Source organism: Entelurus aequoreus, linkage group LG18, assembly GCF_033978785.1.
Source record: "Entelurus aequoreus isolate RoL-2023_Sb linkage group LG18, RoL_Eaeq_v1.1, whole genome shotgun sequence".
In the NCBI taxonomy this organism is placed as follows: Eukaryota; Metazoa; Chordata; class Actinopteri; order Syngnathiformes; family Syngnathidae; genus Entelurus; species Entelurus aequoreus.
The window spans coordinates 3,347,918-3,374,554 of record NC_084748.1 but is presented as its reverse complement, the minus strand read 5'-3'; the positions used below and the strand labels follow the sequence as shown (position 1 = coordinate 3,374,554).

The window sequence follows — 26,637 nt, the reverse complement described above, 5'->3', positions numbered from 1 at the left end:
ATACTTTAGTACTAATTATTACATTATTCTGTTACCACACCTAGGAACCTGCTTGCTGGGCTGCACTGGAACGAAAATTCGAGCCGCCCTATAGCCACTACACAAGCGGGTGCTGAGCGCTATGCAGTACGCTACCCGAAGTATAAAGCAGGGGGCCATGTGGTCAAGAAAATCGCGACAGAGCCAACATACCGTAAGTGTAGAGGACACAAAACATGTAAACACTTGACACTTTGTATCATGATAATAATACTGTCAAGTTTCACTCTCCATGAGTATATTATGTTGTGAGCAGGAACATGTACAATTGTATTTTGCAGGCTACGTAGATGACTTGATCAGGGAGGTTGTTGCTGGCTGCAGACAGACCCCTGACGAGAGAACACCACTCAGCGTCACTGTGGATGTGCCTCCCTTCCTCTGCGATGAACTGGAGAAGCCAGACAAGGAGGAAGCCATCGCCAAGCACAGGAGTCGCTTCGGTAAGTGTGAAATGCCCTCCCGGTAACAGTTAGAGATGCTACCTCAGTAGAAGCATTTAAGTCCCATCTTAAAACTCATTTGTATACTCTAGCCTTTAAATAGACCCCCTTTTTAGACCAGTTGATCTGCCGTTTCTTTTCTTTTCTCCTCTGCCCCCCCCCCACGTGGAGGGGTTATTCCGGTGACCATGGATAAAGTGCTGGCTGTCCAGAGTTGGGACCCGGGGTATACCGCTCGCCTGTGCATCGGTTGGGGACATCTGCGCTGCTGACCCGTCTCCGCTCGGGGTGGCCTCCTGCTGGCTCCACTGGACCCTCACTAATATGTTAGACCCACTCGACATCCATTGCTTTCGGTCTCCCCTAGAGGGGGGGGGTTACCCACATATGCGGTCCTCTCCAAGGTTTCTCATAGTCATTCACATCGACGTCCTACTGGGGTGAGTTTTCCTTGCCCGTGTGTGGGCTCTGTACCGAGGATGTCGTTGTGGCTTGTACAGCCCTTTGAGACATTTGTGATTTAGTGCTATATAAATAAACATTGATTGATTGACTGATTGATTGATTGATTGATTTTATTGATTAAGTACAGTGGCCATGTAGATTCTGTTGCAGTCACTGCACGTCTTGGAACCCCGTGTAGTCCATCGATGGGAATGTTGTCCTAATCTTATGTACTACACAAGCTGGTAGTACCACCCTTATGTCCTTTCCCAGATATCCCCAGCAGAAGCGGACAAACTGTCGATAGGCTGTGTGTCGTCTCCGCCTGCAAGTAGCAAATGATGGCAGCTGTTATTATCCGGACATGGATACACAGTGACTCACTGTTCTCTGAGATTCAAAAGACATTGTCATGCATTCTATTCATTTGTCATTTACTGTTGCAGTAAATTGTAAATATTGTTGACATCTACGGTCCATCTATGTAATACTTCTATGATATATAATGTCATGTGCATTGTAGCACAGTACATTTCACAGAATAAGAATAAGATAAGAAAGTGCTCATTCTGACTTATCTTCCAAAGGTTGATAGAATAAAGAATTATTTAAACTTATTAGTGCCTCACTCATTTTGCTGTTGCTGCAGCATGCCATATTGCTGTTTGTAGGCGTTATACGCTGTCTGCAGCACCCATTCATCCAGACACACAGATGGAAAGCCATGGTGGTCTATGATGCACGTCTTCACCCCCTCCTCCTCCATCGTTCTGGTCACTGCCTCTATTTCACTACAGCAGACACACTCAGCCACTGTCTCCATGTTCACACAGTTTTGACATGTACACCTGGAAATAGAAATGTTCATAATATTTGTAAATCAATTCATATTATTGACACCTGCAATCTGCAAACATGTGGAATAATTAATATTATCATTGTCTTGTTGTGGATCTTATTAATCTGCATGCATATTTTTAGTATTGCCGGTATATGGAGCTGTGGCCCATAGAAATAATGGGTAATTAATTAGGTTTGACATTGTGTCAATGATAGATACTTAGTGTATAGATAGGCCTGGGGTGTAAGTTGTAACACTAACAGTAACACATTGTGTCAATGATAGATACTTAGTGTATAGATAGGCCTGGGGTGTAAGTTGTAACACTAACAGTAACAGTGCAAGACTAGGCCACAAACTAAAACTAGTCTATAAATAAATAACATATTACCATTCTGTATTCTCAAGGCGATCTATGTCGTGTGCTCCTCCAGCATCAATAGCAGCAGCGTCCTCCTGACCGTCTTCATCAGCGTCGGGTTCAAAGCGATATGGCTCTATCCCTCTCACAGCTTCTTCCCTATCTGAATCGCTTCCACTCCCCACTAGTCCTTCACTTGCACTTTCCTCATCCACAAATCTTTCATCCTCGCTCAAATTAATGGAGAAATCGTCGCTATCTCGGTCAGAATCGCTCTCAGATCTGGCGGCCATCATTGTAAACAATAGGGAGCTTTGCGGATATGTTCAATTGTCCACGTCACGCTACTTCCGGTAGGGGCAAGGCTTTTTTTTGTCAGATACCAAAAGTTGCTATCTTTATCGTCGTTTTTCTATTCTAAATCCTTTCAGCAAAAATATGGCAATATCGCGAAATGATCAAGTATGACACATAGAATAGATCTGCTATCCCCGTTTAAATAAAAAAATTTCATTTCAGTAGGCCTTTAATAAATATTGTTTTTTTTGTTTTTTTTTATTTAAAAAAAAATTTTTTTACTTTTTTTTTAAAGCCTCTGCGCATGCGCATAGCATAGATCCAACGAATCGATGACTAAATTAATCTGCAACTATTTTTATAATCGAATTTAATCGATTAGTTGTTGCAGCCTTAATATATATATATATATTTTGTGCTATATATATATATAGCACAAAAAAATCTATTCACATCCGAATCGCGATTAATATTCATTCCAATTCTTAAATCGATTTTTTTTAATCGATTGTCTGTCTATCTGTGTTGGCCCTGCGATGAGGTGGCGACTTGTCCAGGGTGTACCCCGCCTTCCGCCCGATTGTAGCTGAGATAGGCTCCAATGCCCCCCGCGACCCCAAAGGGAATAAGCGGTAGAAAATGGATGGATGGATGGATATTTAAAAAATATATGTATTTTTTTTTAAGGACAATTATTTTTTTAATTCATTTTGAGGCCATCTCAATGCAACTTATAGATTTTTTTTTTACAAGAATCAATTTAAAAAAAAAAAAAAGTTTTTAGGCCATCTCCATGCAATCATGAAGCGCTTTTCTGACCTGTGACTTGTTTTGAAAGAGTTCCATCATAATTATTATACCACATCATACATTTCAATAATCGGTTTTAATGGAGCATCGATTCTGAACATAATCGTCACCCCAGGGATCGTAATTAGGTCGAATCGTTAGGTGCGGAAGATTCACACCCCTAATATCTGTAAGTCAAACTTTCGAAAATTGTTACCTGTGCCCATACTCAAAAGATGTTTTTTAAAACAAGATGATACAGTGTTTGCTAGATTCCTGTTGAGCCGATGAATTAAATCATATGCTTTACCAAACACTGTTTTTGCCACATAATGTTATCCTTTTGCTGTGTGCCAGGAGAGGTTGGCATATCATTGGAACATGAGCCTGCTATCCGTGACATACAGCAGCTTTAAATCTTGTGGAATGTTTGTGTAACATTTTCTCCCCATATCTTAGTCTGGTTCCTAATCATACGGCCTTAAGGTCGTCCATACACAACAAAGACTGTTAAAGCTTCATTTGGCCTTCATTGCTTCCTTGTCAATTTCTTACGGCTCTTATCCCGTTTCAGGCTGTGAACCCAAGCAGGTGGATGACTGGTCCCCAGAAGCCAACTGCTCCTTCTGCAACCTCGCCCTGGACAAACTCAGTGTAAGAACTGGATTGGAGTGTTTTGCTAATCACCACGTAGACCTTGGGAATGAGTCCCGACAATCGTTGACAGTCTCAATAAACAAGTAGAAAAAAGGCAGGCCGTATTTTCCGCACCATAAGCCGCCCCGTGTTATAAGCCGCACCTTCAATGAATGGCATATTTCAAAACTTTGTTTACCTATTAGCCGCCCCGTGTTATTAGCCGCACCTACGCTACGCTAAAGGGAATGTCAAAAAAACAGTCAGATAGGTCAGTCAAACTTTAATAATATATTACAAACCAGCGTTCTAACAACTCTGTTCACTCCCAAAATGTAATGTGCAATCACAAAAATAGTAACACTCAAAATAGTGCAGAGCAATAGCAACATCAATAACTCAACGTTGCTCATACGTTAGTGTCACACAACACACAAAATAAACATTTAAAGCTCACTTTCTGAAGTTATTACTCATCCACAAATCCCTCGAATTATTCTTTTTTGACACCATCTGTGTCATGCAGTCATAGATCAACAGGGACGGAGCTGCGTGAAAAAAGTCACCCGGTCTCTTCGCTCATCTTTTCTTCATCCATCCATCCCTTCGAGTTAGCTTTTATGATGACGCCGGCTGGAAAGTTCTCTTTTGGCAAGGTCTTCCTTTTGAATATCACCGTGGGTGGAAGTTTCTGGCCGTTAGCATGGCAAGCTAGAACCAGTGAAGGACGACTTCTCATTCCCTGTGGTGCGAATATTCACCGTACGTGTTCCCGTTGTATCCACAGTGCGGTTCACATGAATATCAAAAGTCAGTGGAACCTTGTACGCGTGTCTCTTAGTAGGAGACATTTTGTGGTCTTTACAGAAACACACAAATGAAATGAAACGTAATATCCGCGCGCTTCTTCTTCTACGGGGGCGCGTGCTCACCTTGGCGGTTGCTTACAGTAGAAGAAGAAGCGCTTCCTCTTCTATGGGGGCGGTTGCTTACCGTAGAAGAAGAAGCGCTTCCTCTTCTACTGGGAAAAAAGATGGCGGCTGTTTACCGTAGTTGCGAGACCTAAACTTTATGAAAATAAATATTAATATTAATCCATATATAAGGCGCACCGGGTTATTAGCCGCACTGTCAGCTTTTGAGAAAAATTGTGGTTTTTAGGTGCGGCTTATGGTGCGGAAAATACGGTAATTATAATTTTTCTTAAAACAATATCCGTTAGAACAGGGATGCCCAAAGTGGGGCCCGTCGAGTCATTTTGTTTGGCCTGCCAAAGGAGTGGCTTCCCAATATTCATACGATCTTCTTTTACGATCACTTCTTTTATTAATACAGATATCTGTGTGATAACAGTAATTATCATTGTCAGGTTCAAACACTGATGACATTTATTAAACAAGACAAGAAGCAAAGAATCAAACAGAGACAGAATTAAATTTGGACTCAATTGAGGAGAGACGCCGTCGACCTGTAACCTCTTACAGTGTCTTCGCACGCTCTGGCGAAAGATTGTACGCCACCTCTTTTTATTTGGACTTTCCCTGTTTACATAACAACATCTGTTTCTAAAGGAATGGGGAGTATGTAAACAGTCATTGTTTTCGGTCACATTAACACAAAAGGAAAAGATGCCTCTGGCTTGGGCTGGTCCTGGCTTCAGCCTGGGCAGGTCTTCGATGACAATAGATAACCCCCCTCCCGTCTCCTCCCATCGTACACAATGGAATTTTCCAAGCCTTTGCTTGGTGCAATAAAGACAGCCTCTTGTCTGTTCATTGGGAACTCAGAGAACGGAACGGAAAGTTTTTTGATAATTTACATACAATTTTTCTGACAATCATATTATATCGGCTTGCATCCAAACTTTCGGAGTTTAGCTCCGATACAAGCAGTCCTGCAAGGCATTTACCTGTGCTAACGACTAAATGTCCTCCAATAAGCACACACGGTTGGTCTTTTCTTGAATTTTAGTAGTCATTTACAAAAGGTAAACATAGTAGGCTATAGGCTACTAGAAGCTTGCAGCTACACAACAGCTAAGTACACAATAGCACAAACGCTTAGCGTACAGTAGGAGAGGGATTCACATGGCCCCATTCATCACGGTTTACCTGACACATGAAACGTGACGAATTGGATGGGTGCACTATCCACTTTAGCTGCCAAATTTTAATATTTAAAAATGTGTTTTGTGGCAATTCCAACTTTGACCACAGCACTTTTCCACCCAGGAATGGGGCCGTGTGAATCCCTTCTCTACTGTACGTGTCCTTAATTGAACAATATTGCGGTCTAAAACACATTTGTCAATGTAAACAAGTATCAAATGATCACATTTGCATGTTACTTACATATAGAAGTCTCCAACACAAGCATATGAATAAGTATCCAGTAACAAACCTGTCCGCATCATGAGCTTAATGAATTATTGTGACCACTAGGTGTCGCCAAAAACAATTACTACTCCACTTCTACTTAAAGACTTAAGTCCATTTCAGAGGGGGTTGATAATAGATTAGTGTTTTTCATACCTACTATTCTTCCCTGGTACTAATTTTACTTCAATCAATCAATGTTTATTTATATAGCCCTAAAGGGCGACAGGTGCAATGGACGTCGAGTGGATCTAGCATAATAGTGTGGGAGTCCAGTCCATAGTGGATCTAACATAATAGTGTGAGAGTCCAGTCCATAGTGGATCTAGCATAATAGTGAGAGTCCAGTCCATAGTGGATATAACATAATAGTGTGAGAGTCCAGTCCATAGTGGATCTAGCATAATAGTGAGAGTCCAGTCCATAGTGGATCTAGCATAATAGTGAGAGTTCAGTCTATAGTGGATCTAACATAATAGTGTGAGAGTCCAGTCCATAGTGGATCTAGCATAATAGTGAGAGTCCAGTCCATAGTGGATCTAACATAATAGTGAGAGTCCAGTCCATAGTGGATCTAACATAATAGTGAGAGTCCATTCCATAGTGGATCTAACATAATAGTGTGAGAGTCCAGTCCATAGTGGATCTAACATAATAGTGAGAGTTAAGTCCATAGTGGATCTAGCATAATAGTGAGAGTCCAGTCCATAGTGGATCTAACATAATAGTGAGAGTCCAGTCCAGAGTGGATCTAACATAATAGTGAGAGTCCAGTCCATAGTGGATCTAACATAATAGTGAGAGTCCAGTCCATAGTGGATCTAACATAATAGTGAGAGTCCAGTCCACAGTTTATCTAACATAATAGTGAGAGTCCAGTCCATAGTGGATCTAACATAATAGTGTGAGAGTCCAGTCCATAGTGGATCTAACATAATAGTGAGAGTCCAGTCCATAGTGGATCTAACATAATAGTGTGAGAGTCCAGTCCATAGTGGATCTAACATAATAGTGAGAGTCCAGTCCATAGTGGATCTAACATAATAGCGAGAGTCCAGTCCAGAGTGGATCTAACATAATAGTGAGAGTCCAGTCCATAGTGGATCTAACATAATAGTGTGAGAGTCCAGTCCATAGTGGATCTAACATAATAGTGAGAGTCCAGTCCATAGTGGATCTAACATAATAGCGAGAGTCCAGTCCAGAGTGGATCCAACATAATAGTGAGAGTCCAGTCCATAGTGGATCTAACATAATAGTGAGAGTCCAGTCCAGAGTGGATCTAACATAATAGTGAGAGTCCAGTCCAGAGTGGATCTAACATAATAGTGAGAGTCCAGTCCATAGTGGGGCCAGCAGTAGACCATCCCGAGCGGAGACAGGTCAGCAGCGCAGAGATGTCCCCAACCGATGCGCAGGCGAGCGGTCCACCCCGGGTCCCGACTCTGGACAGCCAGCACTTCATCCATGGCCACCAAACTTGTGCCCCCCATCCACGAGGGAGAGGGGGGCAGAGCAGAAAAGAAAAGAGACGGCGGATCAACTGGTCTAAAAGGGGGGTCTATTTAAAGGCTAGAGTATACAAATGAGTTTTAAGATGGGACTTAAATGCTTCTACTGAGGTAGCATCATACTTGATCAAATATTTTCTAACATTCTACAGAACAACAGAATATATGATTCCTGCTGATATCGTATCGAATCAATATCGGTATTGTATCTGAATTGAAAGACAATTATTTATAGCATGTCTGTGAGGCTAACTAGTTACCTATCCTTGTTGTTGGCCCTCATCATAGCAACTTTATTATTGTTGAGGCTACTTGTGTTTCATGCTCTGTTTGGCCGGTGGCACATTCTCACTTTGGCCCTTGGAGCAAAAAGTTTGTGCACCCCTGTGTTAGAAGCTATGCAAGTGCATATTTTTCCACAACAAACTTTTTTGTCTTGTCTCCCAGGAGCAAGCAACCGCGTCAGCCCTCTCCTCCCCCTCGGATGGCTCTCCATGTCAGGCCCCGACCATGTCTGAGAGCAGCCAGACCGCTCACAGGTTCCTCCAGGCTGTGTTCCACAAGAAAGGTGAATGTGGCTTTAGCTGTGGGAAGCGGTGTATGTCGGAATGGGAATTGATAATATATTTCCGGTTGCGATTCCTCTTTTGATTCTGCGTATTGATTCTTCTTTTCTTTCTTTTTTAAAAGGGTGTATTAGCATCAATTTAGTTTCGTTTAGAGGTGACATGACCTTAAGCAGTGTTTTTCAACCTGAGATATTGTCTGGTGGGCCATGGGAGATGATGTCATTTCACCTATTTGGGTTAAAAATAGGGATGTCCGATAATGGCTTTTTGCCGATATTCCGATATTGTCTAACTCTTTAATTACCGATACCGATATCAACCGATACCGATATCAACCGATATATGCAGTCGTGGAATTAACACATTATTATGCCTAATTTGGACAACCAGGTATGGTGAAGATAAGGTACTTTTTAAAAAAATGAATCAAATAAAATAAGATAAATAAATTAAAAACATTTTCTTGAATAAAAAAGAAAGTACAACAATATAAAAACAGTTACATAGAAACTAGTAATGAATGAAAATTAGTAAAATTAACTGTTAAAGGTTAGTACTATTAGTGGAGCAGCAGCACGCACAATCATGTGTGCTTACGGACTGTATCCCTTGCAGACTGTACTGATATATATTGATATATAATGTAGGAAGCAGAATATTAATAACAGAAAGAAACAACCCTTTTGTGTGAATGAGTGTAAATGGGGGAGGGAGGTTTTTTGGGTTGGTGCACTAATTGTAAGTGTATCTTGTGTTTTTTATGTGGATTTAATTTTTTTTTAAAAACAACAAAAAAACGATACCGATAATAAAAAAAAAATGATACCGATAATTTCCGATATTACATTTTAACGCATATATCGACATCTCTAGTTAAAAATATTTTTTGCAAACCAGTAATTATAATCCGCAAATAATGTGCCGTTGTTGAGTGCCTGTGCTGTCTAGAGCTCGGCAGAGTAACCGTGTAATACTCCTCCATATCAGTAGGTGGCAGCAGGTAGCTAAATGCTTTGTGGATGTCGGGAACATGGTTTGTCGTGATCACAATATGCAGACGACAGCGGGAGGCAGCGTGCAGGTAAAAAGGTATCTAATGCTTAAACCAAAAATAAACAAAAGGCGAGTGCCGCTAGGAAAAGGCATCGAAGCTTAGGGATGGCTATGGAAAACGAAACTAAAACTGAACTGGCTGCAAAGTAAACAAAAACAGAATGCTGGACGACAGCAAAGACTTACAGCGTGTGGAGCAGCAGACGGCGTCCACAAAGTTCATCTGTACATGACATGACAATCAACAACAAAATAAGAAACACTACACACAGGAAAACACCAAAAAAGTCCAAATAAGTCTGGGGGTGATGTGACAGGTGGTGACAGTACACCTACTTTGAGACGAGCTGTAGTGATGCATGCTTGGTTATGGTTTGAATTTATATCGAACAATTGCAACAACGACTTTTTACTGTCAATATCTGCTGCTGAGTTTCATTTTTTTATGTTTTCTGCTGGTGGGGTGCCTCAGGATTTTTCCAATGAAAAGAATGTGCCTTAGCTCAAAAAATGTTGAAAAACACTGACCTAAAGCCTACAGTGAGGTCTCATGTGGCACATACGTAGCATAGAAGAAAAAATTATACTGTTTTGGTCAATAAATGTAAGAAATGAATATTCTTCTGTAGAATCAGAATCGTTTTATTGCCGTTGTTTTAGAACAGGTTCACAAACTAGGAATTTTTCTTGGTACAATCGTGCAACATAAAACACATATAACATAGAATAGGTACTAAAAATGAGCTGTAACTGAGCTATCAGATCTTGTTATTGTTCATGTGTCTGATGGCCGAGGGGGAAAAACTGTTCAGGTGGCGGGAGGTGTGGGTCTGGATGGACCGTAGTCTCCTGCCTGAGGGGAGAAGGGAGAATAGTTTGTGTCCAGGGTGATCCGACCCACACGCCTCCTGGTCCTGGAGAGATGGTAGCCTGCAGCCAATGACCTTCTCAGCAGCACGTACCATGCACAATTTAATCATTTGCAAGTTACATAAGAATGTAACATTTAGTAACATGTGATATTAACTTACTACATGCAAAGTGAGATATGTCAAGCCATTATTGGTGATCATTTTGATGATTATGGCGTACAGTTTATGAAAACTTTGACTTGAAAATGTAAGGTTTCAAAAACTGTAAGCCATGATCATCATAATTATAACAAATACATGCTTGACGTATCTCACTTTGCATGTGTTGAGTTAATATTACAGACTAGTTTCATATGATAGTTAATTGCTGACATGAATGGACTTTTACACCATATTCTACCTGTGTAATGACTAAATATTAGGGGTGTAACGGTACACAAAAATTTCGGTTTGGTACGTACCTCAGTTTAGAGGTCACGGTTCAATTCATTTTCGGTACAGTAAGAAAACAACAAAATATAAATTTTTTGGTTATTCATTTACCAAATTTGTAAACAATGGCATAACATACATATACACACAGGGTCCATTGCCAGGGTTAATGTGGTCAACATATATAAAATAAAAACTAAATAAGATAAGGCTCAGAATGGTTTCTTAACAAAACCTTTCTACATATAAAGTGCTTTTTTTTGATTGATTGATTGATTGACTGAGACTTTTATTAGTAGATTGCACAGTACAGTACATATTCCGTACAATTGACCACTAAATGGTAACACTCCAATAAGTTTTTCAACTTGTTTAAGTCGAGGTCCACGTTAATCAGTGTTTCCCACACATTCATTTATTTGTGGCGGCCCGCCACGAAAGAATTACGTCCGCCACAAATAAAATTAAAATTGTTTTTTATTTTTTTTAGTCCTGTCCAGCTTCTCAGGCAAATCATATAGTTGATGTAGATGCCCATATAGGCTGTTCAGATTTACTTTACAAAAGAGAAATGTAGGATACTTCTCTTGTTGCCTTATTTGTATTTGACCACTACTGTTTTCTGTTTATTTGTTACTGACTGTGGCAGGACACCTCTGCCTCTGTTTCACTTTATGTTGCTGGTAAATAATATGGTTGTAGTAGTAGGCTAAAGTTAAATTATTTAGTATGCACTAATTAAAGGGGCAGAGCTTTAAGAGACATTTTAGCTTTTGTATTTTATAACATATATTTTTTGTAAGAACCACAATTGATAAATATATTTCAGTGAATAACTTATTGTTCAAATCTGTATATAAATATGTACATAAAGTGTTGTAATTATATTGTAAAATGGATGAATGGATGGACGTTTAAAACAAAACTGTTATTAATTAGTAAGTATACATTTTTTGAGCCTTTTTAGAGAAAATCATATCATTGTAGTAAATTACGCAAATTACTCGATGATGTCATGTTGACCACGCCCATAGCCACGCCCCCACCGCCACAGGTATCTTGGCAGTTTATGGGAAACACTGTATTAATTTACCAAATTTGTAAACAATGGCATAACATACATATACACACAGGGTCCATTGCCAGGGTTAATGTGGTCAACATATATCAAATAAAAACTAAATAAGATAAGGCTCAGAATGGTTTCTTAACAAAACCTTTCTACATATAATTTTAAATTTTCCTGAGGGAACTCTCCTAAAGGAATCAATAAAGTACTATCTATCTATCTATAAAGTGCTTTTTTTGATTGATTGATTGATTAAGACTTTTATTAGTAGATTGCACAGTACAGTACATATTCCGTACAATTGACCACTAAATGGTAACACTCCAATAAGTTGTTCAACTTGTTTAAGTCGGGGTCCACGTTAATCAACATTAAACTGCCTCAAGTTGTTGCTCGGATTAAATAAAATGACAAAACTTTTTTTCTACATATACAAAGTGCAACATTTAACAGTTTCAAGTCAACTCAGCCTCCGATTAACTTTTCTTTCCCCCCCAGCCTGGCTAACTTGGCAGTAAGAGGATATATGGGCCTATTGTTCTTCCACCATAGAAGTGGCTCAAAATCTAGTTCTTAATGCAATATGGTCTTAAATCTGCTGCTATAAAAACATTTGTTATTGCTCTAGCCCTGCCTGACTCGCCGAGGAGAGGCTGCTTGAATGCGCTGGTGACGCTTCAAATGGGTTAGCATGTTTGACGTGTTGTCAGAAGCAGCTGCTGAACAATGTCGGCAAACCTCCGTCCTCCATTGTCGTATCGCACCGAAGTGTTCCCAAACGGGAGATCTTAACGAGGCAGGACTGGAGGGTCTTCCGGCTCTGACTTTTACATGTTGTCGTAGCCCCGTCGTTGTTAGCATGCCGTGTGTTGTGCCTCGGTGTGCATTGTTTACACCAGTGTTTTTCAACCTTTTTTGAGCCAAGGCACATTTTTTGCGCTGAAAAATTGCAGAGGCACACCACCTTCAGAAATCATTAAAAAACTCAACTCAGTTTAGAGTAAAAAGTCGCCGTCGCAATTGTTGGGTATGACTTTAAACCATAACCAAGCATGCATCAATATAGCTCTTGTCTCAAAGTAGGTGTACTGTCACCAACTGCCACATCACACCCTGACTTATTTGGACTTTTTTGCTGTTTTCCTGTGTGTAGTGTTTTACTTCTTGTCTTGCGCTCCTATTTTGGTGGCTTTTTCTCTTTTTTTGGTATTTTCCTGTAGCAGTTTCATGTCTTCCTTTGAGCGATATTTCCCGCATCTACTTTGTTTTAGCAATCAAGAATATTTCAGTTGTTTTTATCCTTCTTTGTGGGGACATTGTCGATTGTCACGTCATGTACATTGTGGACGCCGTCTTTGCTCCACAGTAAGTCTTTGCTGTCGTCCAGCATTCTGTTTTTGTTTACTTTGTAGTCAGTTCAGTTTTAGTTTTGTTATGCATAGCCTTCCCTAAGCTTCAATGCCTTTTCTTAGCGGCACTCACCTTTTGTTTATTTTTGGTTTCAGCATTAGATACCTTTTACCTGCACACTGTCTCCCGCTGTTCCCGACATCTACAAAGCAATTAGCTACCGGCTGCCACCTACTGATATGGAAGAGTATTACACGGTTACTCTGCCGAGCTCTAGACAGCACCGACACTCAACAACAACACATCATTTGCAGACTATAATTACTGGTTTGCAAAAAATATTTTTAACCCAAATAGGGGAATTTAGATAACCTCCCACGGCACACCAGACTGTATCCCACGGCACACTAGTGTGCCGCGGCACAGTGGTTGAAAAACACTGGTTTACACAACATGCGGTACGCTACTTAATATGTCCGTGTGGAAACTCTTTCAGTACACTTCCGAACCGAAACCCCCGTACCGAAACGGTTCAATACAAATACACGTATCGTTACACCCCTACTAAACATGCAACTTATCTCTGACTACCGAGAATGCTAACTTTTGACCACAAACTTAGTCGCTGCTCGGTGTTTAGCGGCACTGCCCGCCTTGGAGCCATTCAGAATCTGCTTCTTGTCATGCTCATCTAAATAAGAAGGCATTCATTTCAACTTCACACGTAATAGCGCTAACTTGATAGGCTGTTTTAGTACCCGTTGTATTTAGATGACGTGCTAACAATACTGCTGCTGGGATGAGATAGGAGCGCTTCAAAAGGTGACTTTTATTTATAATTACTGCATGTTGTGTGTTGAAATGTTTCAGCATATTGCTCGTAAAGTCCTCTTGAAGAAATGGCAGCCTTTTACTTATTACAAGTAGCGCTACTGTAATCTTTTCTTGTAAAATGTTAGTGTTTGTTCCGACCGGGCATCGCCATTTCGCGACCTGACGTCGCGTAACGACGTCTTCCACCATCTGAAAGAATCGTGAAAGGAACCGTTCCAAGGAATTGATATACTTGGTACCGGTTCTTGTTCAGATCCGGTTTTCAAATCCCATCCCTAGTTGTATGAAACTTAGAATCATCAGACACGGAGGTTTAGTATGTACTTTTGTTCCGAAGTAACTGACTGTTTGTGTACATCAGCACATCCAGTCATATTAACGGAGAGTGATTCAAGTGCTGTTGTCAGCCTTTTACAGAACTATTGCGAGTCCAAGTGACCCAGAACAACACTTGAACTTAGACGGTGGAACCTCTTCACTCGCACACGAGCTGTTCTGGGATGTTGACTTAGACCAGATTTAGAATGCCATTTTGGTATAGAGAATTTTAAAACATAACTGGAACTTTTACCATTATGAAAGCTTTCTTTGTCTTTTTCATTCAACATTCTTAGCAACGATAAGATAAGCACCGACAGCGGCGCTACCGCCTGTATTGTACAAGAAGACTACAACTTTGTCATTGCACTCAAAAAGTACAACAACATTAGTAGAGGCCGATATTATCGGCCGATATATGCGTTAAAATGTAATATCGGAAATTATCGGTATCGGTTTTTTTTATTATCGGTATCGGTTTTTTTTGTGGTTTTTTTTATTAAATCAACATAAAAAACACAAGATACACTTACAATTAGTGCACCAACCCAAAAAAACCTCCCTCCCCCATTTACACTCATTCACACAAAAGGGTTGTTTCTTTCTGTTATTAATATTCTGGTTCCTACATTATATGTCAATATATATCAATACAGTCTGCAAGGGATACAGTCCGTAAGCACACATGATTGTGCGTGCTGCTGCTCCACTAATAGTACTAACCTTTAACAGTTAATTTGACTAATTTTCATTCATTACTAGTTTCTATGTAACTGTTTTTATATTGTTTTACTTTCTTTTTTATTCAAGAAAATGTTTTTAATTTATTTGTCTTATTTTACTAATTTTTTTAAAAAGTACCTTATCTTCACCATACCTGGTTGTCCAAATTAGGCATAATAATGTGTTAATTCCACGACTGCATATATCGGTTGATATCGGCATCGGTTGATATCGGTATCGGTAATTAAAGAGTTGGACAATATCGGAATATCGGATATCGGCAAAAAGCCATTATCGGACATCCCTAAACATTAGTTTTCAGTACAACTGGTCCAAGAACTGACATAAAATATACATTGTACAGGGGGTAGACAGAACAGGATGACTGATGGGGTATGAAACTAAGGTTTTCTTTCTTTCTTTAGTTTATTTGGAACATGAACACACTTACATCATAATACATCACACAATTTCATATCATTTCACTTTACATCATGTCCGAAAAGGAGTAGGAATAAGGTAAGCTTATTTAATCCTACCCCTTTCCCACTTCAGAGCGTTTACAAATATATACATCATTTACTGACCTTGTTTTTATAGTAAAATGACATCCATGAATGAGTAACAACAGTTTTGTAATATATAATTAAGTCAGTCATTATTAACATACTGAGATGAAGAATATGTTATTTTCAATAAGGTTGAAAGTATTCCTCATAATTCTTTTTTGTACTTTGTAAGCACTATTCATTTGAACAACCTCTTAAACTGGATCATATCAGTACAATTTACTTCATCCATTCCATCATTTAATTCCACATACTGATATGCTAAAGGTTCTAAGTCAGGAATGTCCAAAGTGCGGCCCGCAGCTAATTGTTAACCGGCCCGCCACACATTCTGGAAATACTATTGTAAAAATAAAAAATAACATTAAAAAAAGTGGAATGAGGTGAAAAGTTGCAATGTTGACACAAAAGCTGCCATGCAGGTTGTTTTTTTAAATTTTGTCTTTCTTCATTTTCGTTTTTTGTCATTGCTCAAAAAATAATAATAATGAAAAAAAATCCATGTTATAATGAATTATTTTCAGGGCTCCAATTACTTCAAATATTTCACTTTAAAATGTTTTATGTGGTAAATATTGCATATATTGTGTAGTGGCCATATAAAAACATCAAAGTTTTCTTTGACAAAAGCGCATAAAACAAACAAAATAATAGTTCCAGCATAGAATCGACAGATAAATCTGAAGTTGATCTCGTAACTTAAAGGCCTACTGAAACCCACTACTACCGACCACGCAGTCTGATAGTTTATATATCAATGATGAAATCTTAACATTATAACACATGCCAATACGGCCGGGTTAACTTATAAAGTGACATTTTAAATTTGCCGCTAAACTTCCGGTTCGAAACGCCTCTGCGGATGACGTATGCGCGTGACGTAGCCCGGCGAACACGGGTATGCCTTCCACATTGAAGCCGATACGAAAAAGCTCTGTTTTCATTTCATAATTCCACAGTATTCTGGACATCTGTGTTCGTGAATCTGTTTCAATCATGTTCATTGCATTATGGAGAAGGAAGCCAAGCAAGCAAAGAAGAAAGTTGTCGGTGCGAAATGGACGTATTTTTCGAACGTAGTCAGCCACAACAGTACACAGCCGGCGCTTCTTTGTTTACATTCCCGAAAGATGCAGTCAAGATGGAAGAACTCGGATAACAGAGACTCTAACCAGGAGGACTTTTGATTTGGATACACAGACGCCTGTAGAGAACTGGGACAACACAGACTCTTACCAGGATTACTTTGATTTGGATGACAAAGATGCAGACGTGCTACTGTGAGTATGCAGCTTTGGCTTTTTTTTGCGTATGTACGTAACTTTTTTAAAATATATAAGCTTTATGAACCTTGGGTTAGGTGAACGGTCTTTTGGGCTGAGTGATTGTGTGTGTTGATCATGTGTTTGAATTGTATTGGCGTGTTCTATGGAGCTAGGAGCTAGCAGAGGAGCTAGGAGCTAGCATAACACGTACCGTACCGTACGTGCGCGTCACGTACGTAACTTTTTAAAAATATATAAGCTTTATGAACCTTGGGTTAGGTGAACGGTCTTTTGGGCTGAGTGATTGTGTGTGTTGATCAGGTGTTTGAATTGTATTGGCGTGTTCTATGGAGCTAGGAGCTAGCAGAGGAGCTAGGAGCTAGCATAACAAACACGCAGGTGTTATTATGCAGGATTAATTTGTGGCATATTAAATATAAGCCTGGTTGTGTTGTGGCTAATAGAGTATATATATGTCTTGTGTTTATTTACTGTTGTAGTCATTCCCAGCTGAATATCAGGTACCGTGAGTATGCAGCCTTGGCTGCTAAACATTCGATAACTTGACCGTATGTGCGCGTCACGTACGTAACTTTTTAAAAATATATAAGCTTTATGAACCTTGGGTTAGGTAAACTGTCTTTTGGGCTGAGTGATTGTGTGTGTTGATCAGGTGTTTGAATTGTATTGGCGTGTTCTATGGAGCTAGGAGCTAGCAGAGGAGCTAGGAGCTAGCATAACAAACACGCAGGTGTTTTTATGCAGGATTAATTTGTGGCATATTAAATATAAGCCTGGTTGTGTTGTGGCTAATAGAGTATATATATGTCTTGTGTTTATTTACTGTTGTAGTCATTCCCAGCTGAATATCAGGTCACCCTCGGCTCTCACAGCATCTTCCCTATCTGAATAGCTTCAACTCCCCACTAGTCCTTCACTTGCACTTTACTCATCCACAAATCTTTCATCCTCGCTCAAATTAATGGGGAAATTGTCGCTTTCTCGGTCCGAATCTCTCTCACTTCATGCGGCCATCATTGTAAACAATAGGGAACTTTGCGTATATGTTCAACTGACTACGTCACGCTACTTCCGGTAGGTGCAAGCCTTTTTTTTATCAGATACCAAAAGTTGCAATCTTTATCGTCGTTGTTCTATACTAAATCCTTTCAGCAAAAATATGGCAATATCGCGAAATGATCAAGTATGACACATAGAATAGATCTGCTATCCCCGTTTAAATAAAAAAAATTCATTTCAGTAGGCCTTTAAGTGTTGAAAGTAAAAGAAAAACCTAATAAAAATGTATCACTTTATGAGTGGGGCACCTTTTGGATCCCAAATATATTTAGTGATTTTTTATTTATCTTTTCACTGTGATTACTCAAATATATGAAATAATTCAAATCAATGGTGTCCTGCATTATTGATCTTTTAGGGCTCTAATTACTAAATACTGCATATTTCAGCTTTACTATGAAAACTCTTAAGTTGTTTTTGACTGAAAAGCCATAAAACATTTTTTTTAATTTGTATTACTTTATATCAACTTGAAGTTGATATAGAGATTTACTGTAAGCGTTAAATAATTTAAAAAAAAATAATAATCTGACTAATTTTTAACATTTTAATGACTGAGACCCTTTATGGTCCCCGGGACCCATAAAGGTAAAATAAATAAAAAATGCATATATTTTGTTATGGTTTGAAAATGAAAAATATCAAAATGGCCCCCACATGCTTTAATTTTTCCGTGTGCGGCCCTCATTTTTCTTTTTTTAGCCATTGCTCAAAAAAATAATAATAATGAAAAAAAATCCATGTTATAATGAATTATTTTCAGGGCTCCAATTACTTCAAATATTTCACTTTAAAATGTTTTATGTGGTAAATATTGCATATATTTAGTGGCCATATAAAAACATCAACGTTTTCTTTGACAAAAGCGCATAAAACAAACAAAATAATAGTTCCAGCATAAAATCGACAGATAAATCTGAAGTTGATCTCGTAACTTAAGTGTTGAAAGTAAAAGAAAATCCTAATAAAAATGTATAATTTTGTGAGTGGGGCACCTTTTGGATCCCAAATATATTTAGTGATTTTTTATTTATCTTTTCACTGTGATTACTCAAAAATATGAAATAATTAAAATCAATGGTGTCCTGCATTATTGATCTTTTAGGGCTCTAATTACTAAATACTGCACATTTCAGTTTTACTATAAAAAAACTAAGTTGTTTTTGACAGAAAAGCCATAAAACATTTTTTTTAATTTGTATTACTTTATATCAACTTGAAGTTGATATAGAGATTTACTGTAAGCGTTAAATAATTTAAAAAAAATAATAATCTGACTTATTTTTAACATTTTAATGACTGAGACCCTTTATGGTCCCTGGGACCCCTAAAGGTAAAATAAATAAAAAATGCATATATTTTGTTAGGGTTTGAAAATAAAAAATATCAAAATGGCCCCCACATGCTTTAATTTTTCCGTGTGCGCCCCTCATTTTTCTTTTTTTTGCCATTGCTCAAAAAAAAAAAAAAAAAAAAAAATCCATGTTATAATGAATTATTTTCAAGGCTCCAATTACTTCAAATATTTCACTTTAAAATGTTTTATGTGGTAAATATTGCATATATTGTGTAGTGGCCATATAAAAACATCAAAGTTTTCTTTGACAAAAGCGCATAAAACAAACAAAATAATAGTTCCAGCATAAAATCGACAGATAAATCTGAAGTTGATCTTGTAACTTAAGTGTTGAAAGTAAAAGAAAAACCTAATAAAAATGTATCACTTTATGAGTGGGGCACCTTTTGGATCCCAAATATATTTAGTGATTTTTTATTTATCTTTTCACTGTGATTACTCAAAAATATGAAAGAATTAAAATCAATGGTGTCCTGCATTATTGATCCTTTAGGGCTCTAATTACTAAATACTGCACATTTCAGCTTTACTATAAAAAACTAAGTTGTTTTTGACTGAAAAGCCATAAAACATTTTTTTAAATTTGTATTACTTTATATCAACTTGAAGTTGATATAGAGATTTCCTGTAAGCGTTAAATAATTTAAAAAAAATAATAATCTGACTAATTTTTAACATTTTAATGACTGAGACCCTTTATGGTCCCCGGGACCCCTAAAGGTAAAATAAATAAAAAATGCATATATTTTGTTAGGGTTTGAAAATAAAAAATATCAAAATGGCCCCCACATGCTTTAATTTTTCCGTGTGCGGCCCTCATTTTTCTTTTTTTAGCCATTGCTCAACAAAAAAAATAATAATGAAAAAAAATCCATGTTATAATGAATTATTTTCAGGGCTCCAATTACTTCAAATATTTCACTTTAAAATGTTTTATGTGGTAAATATTGCATATATTGTGCAGTGGCCATATAAAAACATCAAAGTTTTCTTTGACAAAAGCGCATAAAACAAACAAAATAATAGTTCCAGCATAAAATCGACAGATATACCTGAAGTTGATCTCGTAACTTAAGTGTTGAAAGTAAAAGAAAAACCTAATAAAAATGTATAATTTTGTGAGTGGGGCACCTTTTGGATCCCAAATATATTTAGTGATTTTTTATTTATCTTTTCACTGTGATTACTCAAAAATATGAAATAATTAAAATCAATGGTGTCCTGCATTATTGATCTTTTAGGGCTCTAATTACTAAATACTGCACATTTCAGTTTTACTATAAAAAAACTAAGTTGTTTTTGACAGAAAAGCCATAAAACATTTTTTTAAATTTGTATTACTTTATATCAACTTGAAGTTGATATAGAGATTTACTGTAAGCGTTAAATAATTAAAAAAAAATAATAATCTGACTTATTTTTAACATTTTAATGACTGAGACCCTTTATGGTCCCTGGGACCCCTAAAGGTAAAATAAATAAAAAATGCATATATTTTGTTAGGGTTTGAAAATAAAAAATATCAAAATGGCCCCCACATGCTTTAATTTTTCCGTGTGCGCCCCTCATTTTTCTTTTTTTTGCCATTGCTCAAAAAAAAAAAAAAAAAAAAAAAATCCATGTTATAATGAATTATTTTCAAGGCTCCAATTACTTCAAATATTTCACTTTGAAATGTTTTATGTGGTAAATATTGCATATATTGTGTAGTGGCCATATAAAAACATCAAAGTTTTCTTTGACAAAAGCGCATAAAACAAACAAAATAATAGTTCCAGCATAAAATCGACAGATAAATCTGAAGTTGATCTTGTAACTTAAGTGTTGAAAGTAAAAGAAAAACCTAATAAAAATGTATCACTTTATGAGTGGGGCACCTTTTGGATCCCAAATATATTTAGTGATTTTTTATTTATCTTTTCACTGTGATTACTCAAAAATATGAAAGAATTAAAATCAATGGTGTCCTGCATTATTGATCCTTTAGGGCTCTAATTACTAAATACTGCACATTTCAGCTTTACTATAAAAAACTAAGTTGTTTTTGACTGAAAAGCCATAAAACATTTTTTTAAATTTGTATTACTTTATATCAACTTGAAGTTGATATAGAGATTTCCTGTAAGCGTTAAATAATTTTAAAAAAATAATAATCTGACTAATTTTTAACATTTTAATGACTGAGACCCTTTATGGTCCCCGGGACCCCTAAAGGTAAAATAAATAAAAAATGCATATATTTTGTTAGGGTTTGAAAATAAAAAATATCAAAATGGCCCCCACATGCTTTAATTTTTCCGTGTGCGGCCCTCATTTTTCTTTTTTTAGCCATTGCTCAACAAAAAAAATAATAATGAAAAAAAATCCATGTTATAATGAATTATTTTCAGGGCTCCAATTACTTCAAATATTTCACTTTAAAATGTTTTATGTGGTAAATATTGCATATATTGTGCAGTGGCCATATCCATCCATCCATCTTCAACCGCTTATCCGGAATCGGGTCGCGGGGACAGCAGCTCCAGCAAAGACCCCCAGACTTCCCTCTCCAGAGCAACATTTGCGACTTCCTCCTGGGGAATCCCGAAGCGTTCCCAGGCCAGAGAGGAGATGTAATCCCCCCATCTGGTCCTTGGTCTGCCGCGGGGCCTCCTCCCAGTGGGACGTGCAACCAGGACCTCCCTAGGGAGACGCTCGTGAGGCATCCGCACGAGATGCCCGAACCACCTAAGCTGGCTCCTTTCCAAGCGAAGGAGCAGCGGCTCTACTCCGAGTCTCTCTCGGGTGACTGCACTTCTCACCCTATCTCTAAGGGAGATGCCAGCCACCCTTCTGAGGAAACTCATTTCGGCCGCTTGTATCCGCGATCTTATTCTTTCGGTCATTACCCACACTTCATGACCATAGGTGAGAGTAGGAATGTAGATAGCTCGGTAGACCGAGAGCTTTGCCTTCTGGCTCAGCTCCCGTTTCGTCACAACAGTGCGGCAGAGAGACTGCAATACTGCCCCAGCTGCTCCGATTCTCCGGCTGATTTCCTTCTCCATCTTTCCCTCACTCGTGAACAAGACCCCGAGATACTTAAACTCCTCCACCTGGGACAGAGTCCTGTCCCCTACCCGGACTGTACAAACCATCGGTTTCCTGCTGAGAACCATGGCCTCAGATTTGGAGATGCTGATCCTCATTCCAGCCGCTGAACACTCGGCTGCGAACCGATCCAGTGAGAGCTGAAGGTCACGAACCGAAGGTGCCATCAGGACCACATCATCTGCAAACAGCAGTGACGCAACCTTTAGCCCCCCGAGACGTATACCCTCTCCGCCATGGCCACGACTCCGCCTAGAAATCCTGTCCATGAAAATCACAAACAGGATAGGTGACAGAGCGCAGCCCTGGCGGAGACCAACCCCCACTGGAAACGGATCCGACTTACATCCAAGCACCCGGACACAACTCTCGCTTTGGTTGTACAGAGATTGGATGGCCCTCAACAGGGTTCCCCTCACTCCGTACTCCCTCAGCACCTCCCACAAGATCTCCCGAGGGACGCGGTCATACGCCTTCTCCAAATCCACAAAACACATGTAGACTGGATAGGCATACTCCCAGGCCCTCTCCAGGATTCCCGCAAGCGTAAAGAGTTGGTCAGTTGTTCCACGACCAGGACGGAATCCACATTGCTCCTCTTGAATCTGAGGTTCGACTATCGGCCGGACCCTCCTTTCCAGTACCTTGGCGTAAACTTTCCCAGGGAGGCTGAGTAGTGTGATACCCCTGTAATTAGCACACACCCTCTGGTCCCCCTTTTTGAAAAGGGGAACCACCACCCCAGTCTGCCACTCCCTCGGCACTGTCCCAGACTTCCACGCAATGTTGAAAAGGCGTATCAACCAAGACAGCCCATCAACACCCAGAGCCTTCAGCATTTCTGGACGGATCTCGTCAACCCCCGGAGCTTTGCCACTGTGGAGTTGTCTAACTACCTCAGTGACTTCACTCCGAGAGATCAACGTCGATCCCCCATCATCCTCAGGCCCTGCTCCTATCAGGGAGGGTGTGTCTGATGTATTTGGGTTCAGGAGTTCCTCAAAGTGCTCTTTCCAACGCCCCACGACTTCCTCACTTGAAGTCAGCAAAGTCCCATCCTTGCCGTACACAGCTTGGATGGTTCCCTGCTTCCCCCTCCTGAGGTGCCGTATGGTCTTCCAGAACAGCTTTGGTGCCGCCCGATAGTCCTTCTCCATGGATTCCCCGAACTGCTCCCACACCCTCTGCTTAGCCTCGTCCACAGCCACGGCCGCTGCCCTTCGGGCCCGCCGGTACCTTGCAACTGCCTCCGGAGTCCCCTGGTATAACATACCCCGGTAGGACTCCTTCTTCAGTCGGACGGCTTCCCTGACCACCACTGTCCACCAGGGTGTTCGAGGGTTACCGCCCCTTGAGGCACCTAAGACCTTCTGGCCACAGCTCGCATCTGCAGCTTTAGCAATAGAGGCTTTGAACATTGCCCATTCCTGTTCAATGTCCCCAACCTCCACAGGGATGGCAGAGAAGTCCCGCCGGAGGTGTGAGTTGAAGTCCTTCCGGACAGAGGACTCCTCCAAACGTTCCCAGTTCACCCGCACTACACGCTTGGGTTTGCCAGGTCTGTCCAGAGGTTTCCCCCGCCATCTAACCCAACTCACCACCAGATGGTGATCAGTTGACAGTTCAGCCCCTCTCTTCACCCGAGTGTCCAAGACATACGGCCTCAGATCAGCTGATACGATTACAAAATCGATCATTGATCTTTGGCCTAGGGTGCTCTGGTACCAGGTACACCTATGAGCATCCTTATGCTTGAACATGGTGTTTGTTATCGCAAGTCCGTGACTAGCACAGAAGTCCAATAACAATCCACCACTTAGGTTCAGATCAGGGAGACCGTTCCTCCCAATCACGCCAGTCCAAGTATCACTGTCATTGCCCACGTGCGCGTTGAAGTCCCCCAGCAAGACTATGGAATCCCCTGCCGGCGCCCCATACAGGACCCCATGCAAGGTATCCAAGAAGGCTGCATACTCTGAACTCCTGTTTGGTGCGTATGCACAAACAACAGTCAGAGTTTTCCCCCCTCCAACCCTAAGGCGAAGGGAGGCGACCCTCTTGTCCACTGGGGTGAACTCCAACGTACAGGCACTCAGCCGGGGACTCGTGAGTATCCCCACACCCGCCTGTGCCCTCACACCCTGAGCAACTCCAGAAGTGAACAAGGTCCATCCCTTGTCCAGGAGTGTGGTTTCAGAGCCCTTGCTATGCGTAGAGGTAAGCCCCACCAGATCCAACCGGTAGCGCTCCACCTCTCGCACCAGCTCAGGCTCCTTCCCCACCAGCGTAGAGACGTTCCACGTCCCGAAAGTCAGCCTCTGCTGCCCCGAATTGGTCCGTCCGGAGCCTCCACTTTCACCGCCATCCACTTGGCAGCGCACCCGACCCCACTGGTTCCGACCGCGGGTGGTGGGCCCACGTGGCAGAGAAGATGGCGTGTCCACGTAGCTTCTTCGGGCTGTGCCCGGCCGGGCTCCGTGGCAAGCCCGGCCACCAGGCGCTCGCTGACGAGCCCTACCTCCGGGCCTAGCTCCGGAGGAGGGCCCCGGGCTTCCTCCGGGCCGGGTAACGCATCCTCTTTTAGTGTAGTTCATGGGGGGTATCGTAACCCTGATGGGGGGGGCATTCGGGTGCTACACCTTGCCCAAGGGTGACCCGGAACTATGTAAGGCAGGGGCGTTCAACTCCCTGAGGCTTAATACAAGCCCACATACCACAGTGGCCATATAAAAACATCAAAGTTTTCTTTGACAAAAGCGCATAAAACAAACAAAATAATAGTTCCAGCATAAAATCGACAGATATACCTGAAGTTGATCTCGTAACTTAAGTGTTGAAAGTAAAAGAAAAACCTAATAAAAATGTATAATTTTGTGAGTGCGGCACCTTTTGGATCCCAAATATATTTAGTGATTTTTTATTTATCTTTTCACTGTGATTACTCAAAAATATGAAATAATTAAAATCAATGGTGTCCTGCATTATTGATCTTTTAGGGCTCTAATTACTAAATACTGCACATTTCAGTTTTACTATAAAAAACTAAGTTGTTTTTGACAGAAAAGCCATAAAACATTTTTTTTAATTTGTATTACTTTATATCAACTTGAAGTTGATATAGAGATTTCCTGTAAGCATTAAATAATTTAAAAAAAATAATAATCTGACTTATTTTTAACATTTTAATGACTGAGACCCTTTATGGTCCCCGGGACCCCTAAAGGTAAAATAAATAAAAAAATGCATATATTTTGTTATGGTTTGAAAATAAAAAATATCAAAATGGCCCCCACATGCTTTAATTTTTCCGTGTGGAAAAAGTTTGGACACCCCAGTTCTAAGTGTTGTACGTGCATACAAATGTTTTAAATTGGATTTTCCTCTAAGTTATTTCTCCTCTTTAGTTGAGAATAATTGTTGTACATTCTTGGGTAGCAGGTTATAGTTTGCTTTGTACATTTTTAGCTGTTTGCAATTTTACCAAATCATCAAACTTTAATATTTTTGACTCTATAAATAAAGTCTTTGTATGTTTTCTATATCCAACATTATGTATCAGTCTAATCAATCTTTTTTGTAACACGGTTAACAAATGTAGCGCACATATGTAGTTATTTCCCCATATTCCTGCACAATAACTCAGATATGTAACACTAGCGAGCAGTAGAGAATATGAAGGGATTTTTGGCCCAGGACGTATTTTGCTTTATTCATTATTGAAATGTTTTTTGCCACCTTATGTTGTATGTTTTGTATATGAGATTTCCAGTTCATTTTATCATCTATTAATACTCCCAAAAGCCTGGTTTTATTGGTCTTATTACGGCACACAAAAACTTGCGGGGTGGTATCCGGGCCGAAGCCGCAGCCATCAGGGCGCTGCTTTGCAGTCCATCATACCGCGGGGGAGTGAAGGGACAGAACCGAGTCAAACATCCCAGGTGTACTTGACCAAGGAAGAGAGTCAATGGTCTTGCTGGGGTGTTTACAGCATGGCCGGTGCAGAGGGAGCCCAATTGTAGATCAGGATTGTTTTAGTTAGGGCCAACTGAAACTGTAAAAGTATATCAATTATTCACAAGGAATCCACTAGTGCACCAGAGTTAACTAACTGTATTCCTTAATTTGACACGAACATTAGGGGTGTAAGGGTACACACCATTTTTGGTTCGGTACGTACCTCGGTTTACAACAAAATATAAATTTTTGGGTTATTTATAGGGATGTCCGATAATGGCTTTTTGCCGATATGCCGATATTGTCCAACTCTTTAATTACCGATACCGATATCAACCGATATATACAGTCGTGGAATTAACA

General features: G+C 39.8%; 2 protein-coding genes across 4 annotated transcripts in view; one reads left to right on the top strand and one right to left on the bottom strand.

The window, feature by feature from the left end:
• Nucleotides 1-26,637, top strand: part of lcorl (ligand dependent nuclear receptor corepressor-like) — a 78,181-nt gene that overhangs the window by 9,430 nt on the left and 42,114 nt on the right. For 2 of the 3 annotated variants that reach the window (XR_009821808.1, XM_062026301.1), the window contains exons 3-4: nucleotides 3,789-3,868; nucleotides 8,184-8,304. Coding sequence is in view for 2 of the 3 variants with exons in the window: in XM_062026301.1 (XP_061882285.1) it covers nucleotides 3,789-3,868; nucleotides 8,184-8,304 (201 nt within the window). In the remaining variant the exon portion in view is untranslated. Of the gene's footprint in view, nucleotides 1-44; nucleotides 194-320; nucleotides 1,041-3,788; nucleotides 3,869-8,183; nucleotides 8,305-26,637 lie in introns of those variants that run through there. The other variant, XM_062026302.1, reaches the window with a different exon arrangement.
• On the bottom strand, nucleotides 116-2,436 carry LOC133633681 (uncharacterized). Its single transcript, XM_062026303.1, has 3 exons — nucleotides 2,159-2,436; nucleotides 1,556-1,774; nucleotides 116-1,251 (listed from the first exon to the last, which is right to left on the bottom strand). The coding sequence occupies exons 1-3, from the start codon at nucleotides 2,422-2,424 to the stop codon at nucleotides 1,098-1,100; spliced, it is 639 nt and encodes a 212-aa protein (XP_061882287.1). The 5' UTR covers nucleotides 2,425-2,436; the 3' UTR covers nucleotides 116-1,097.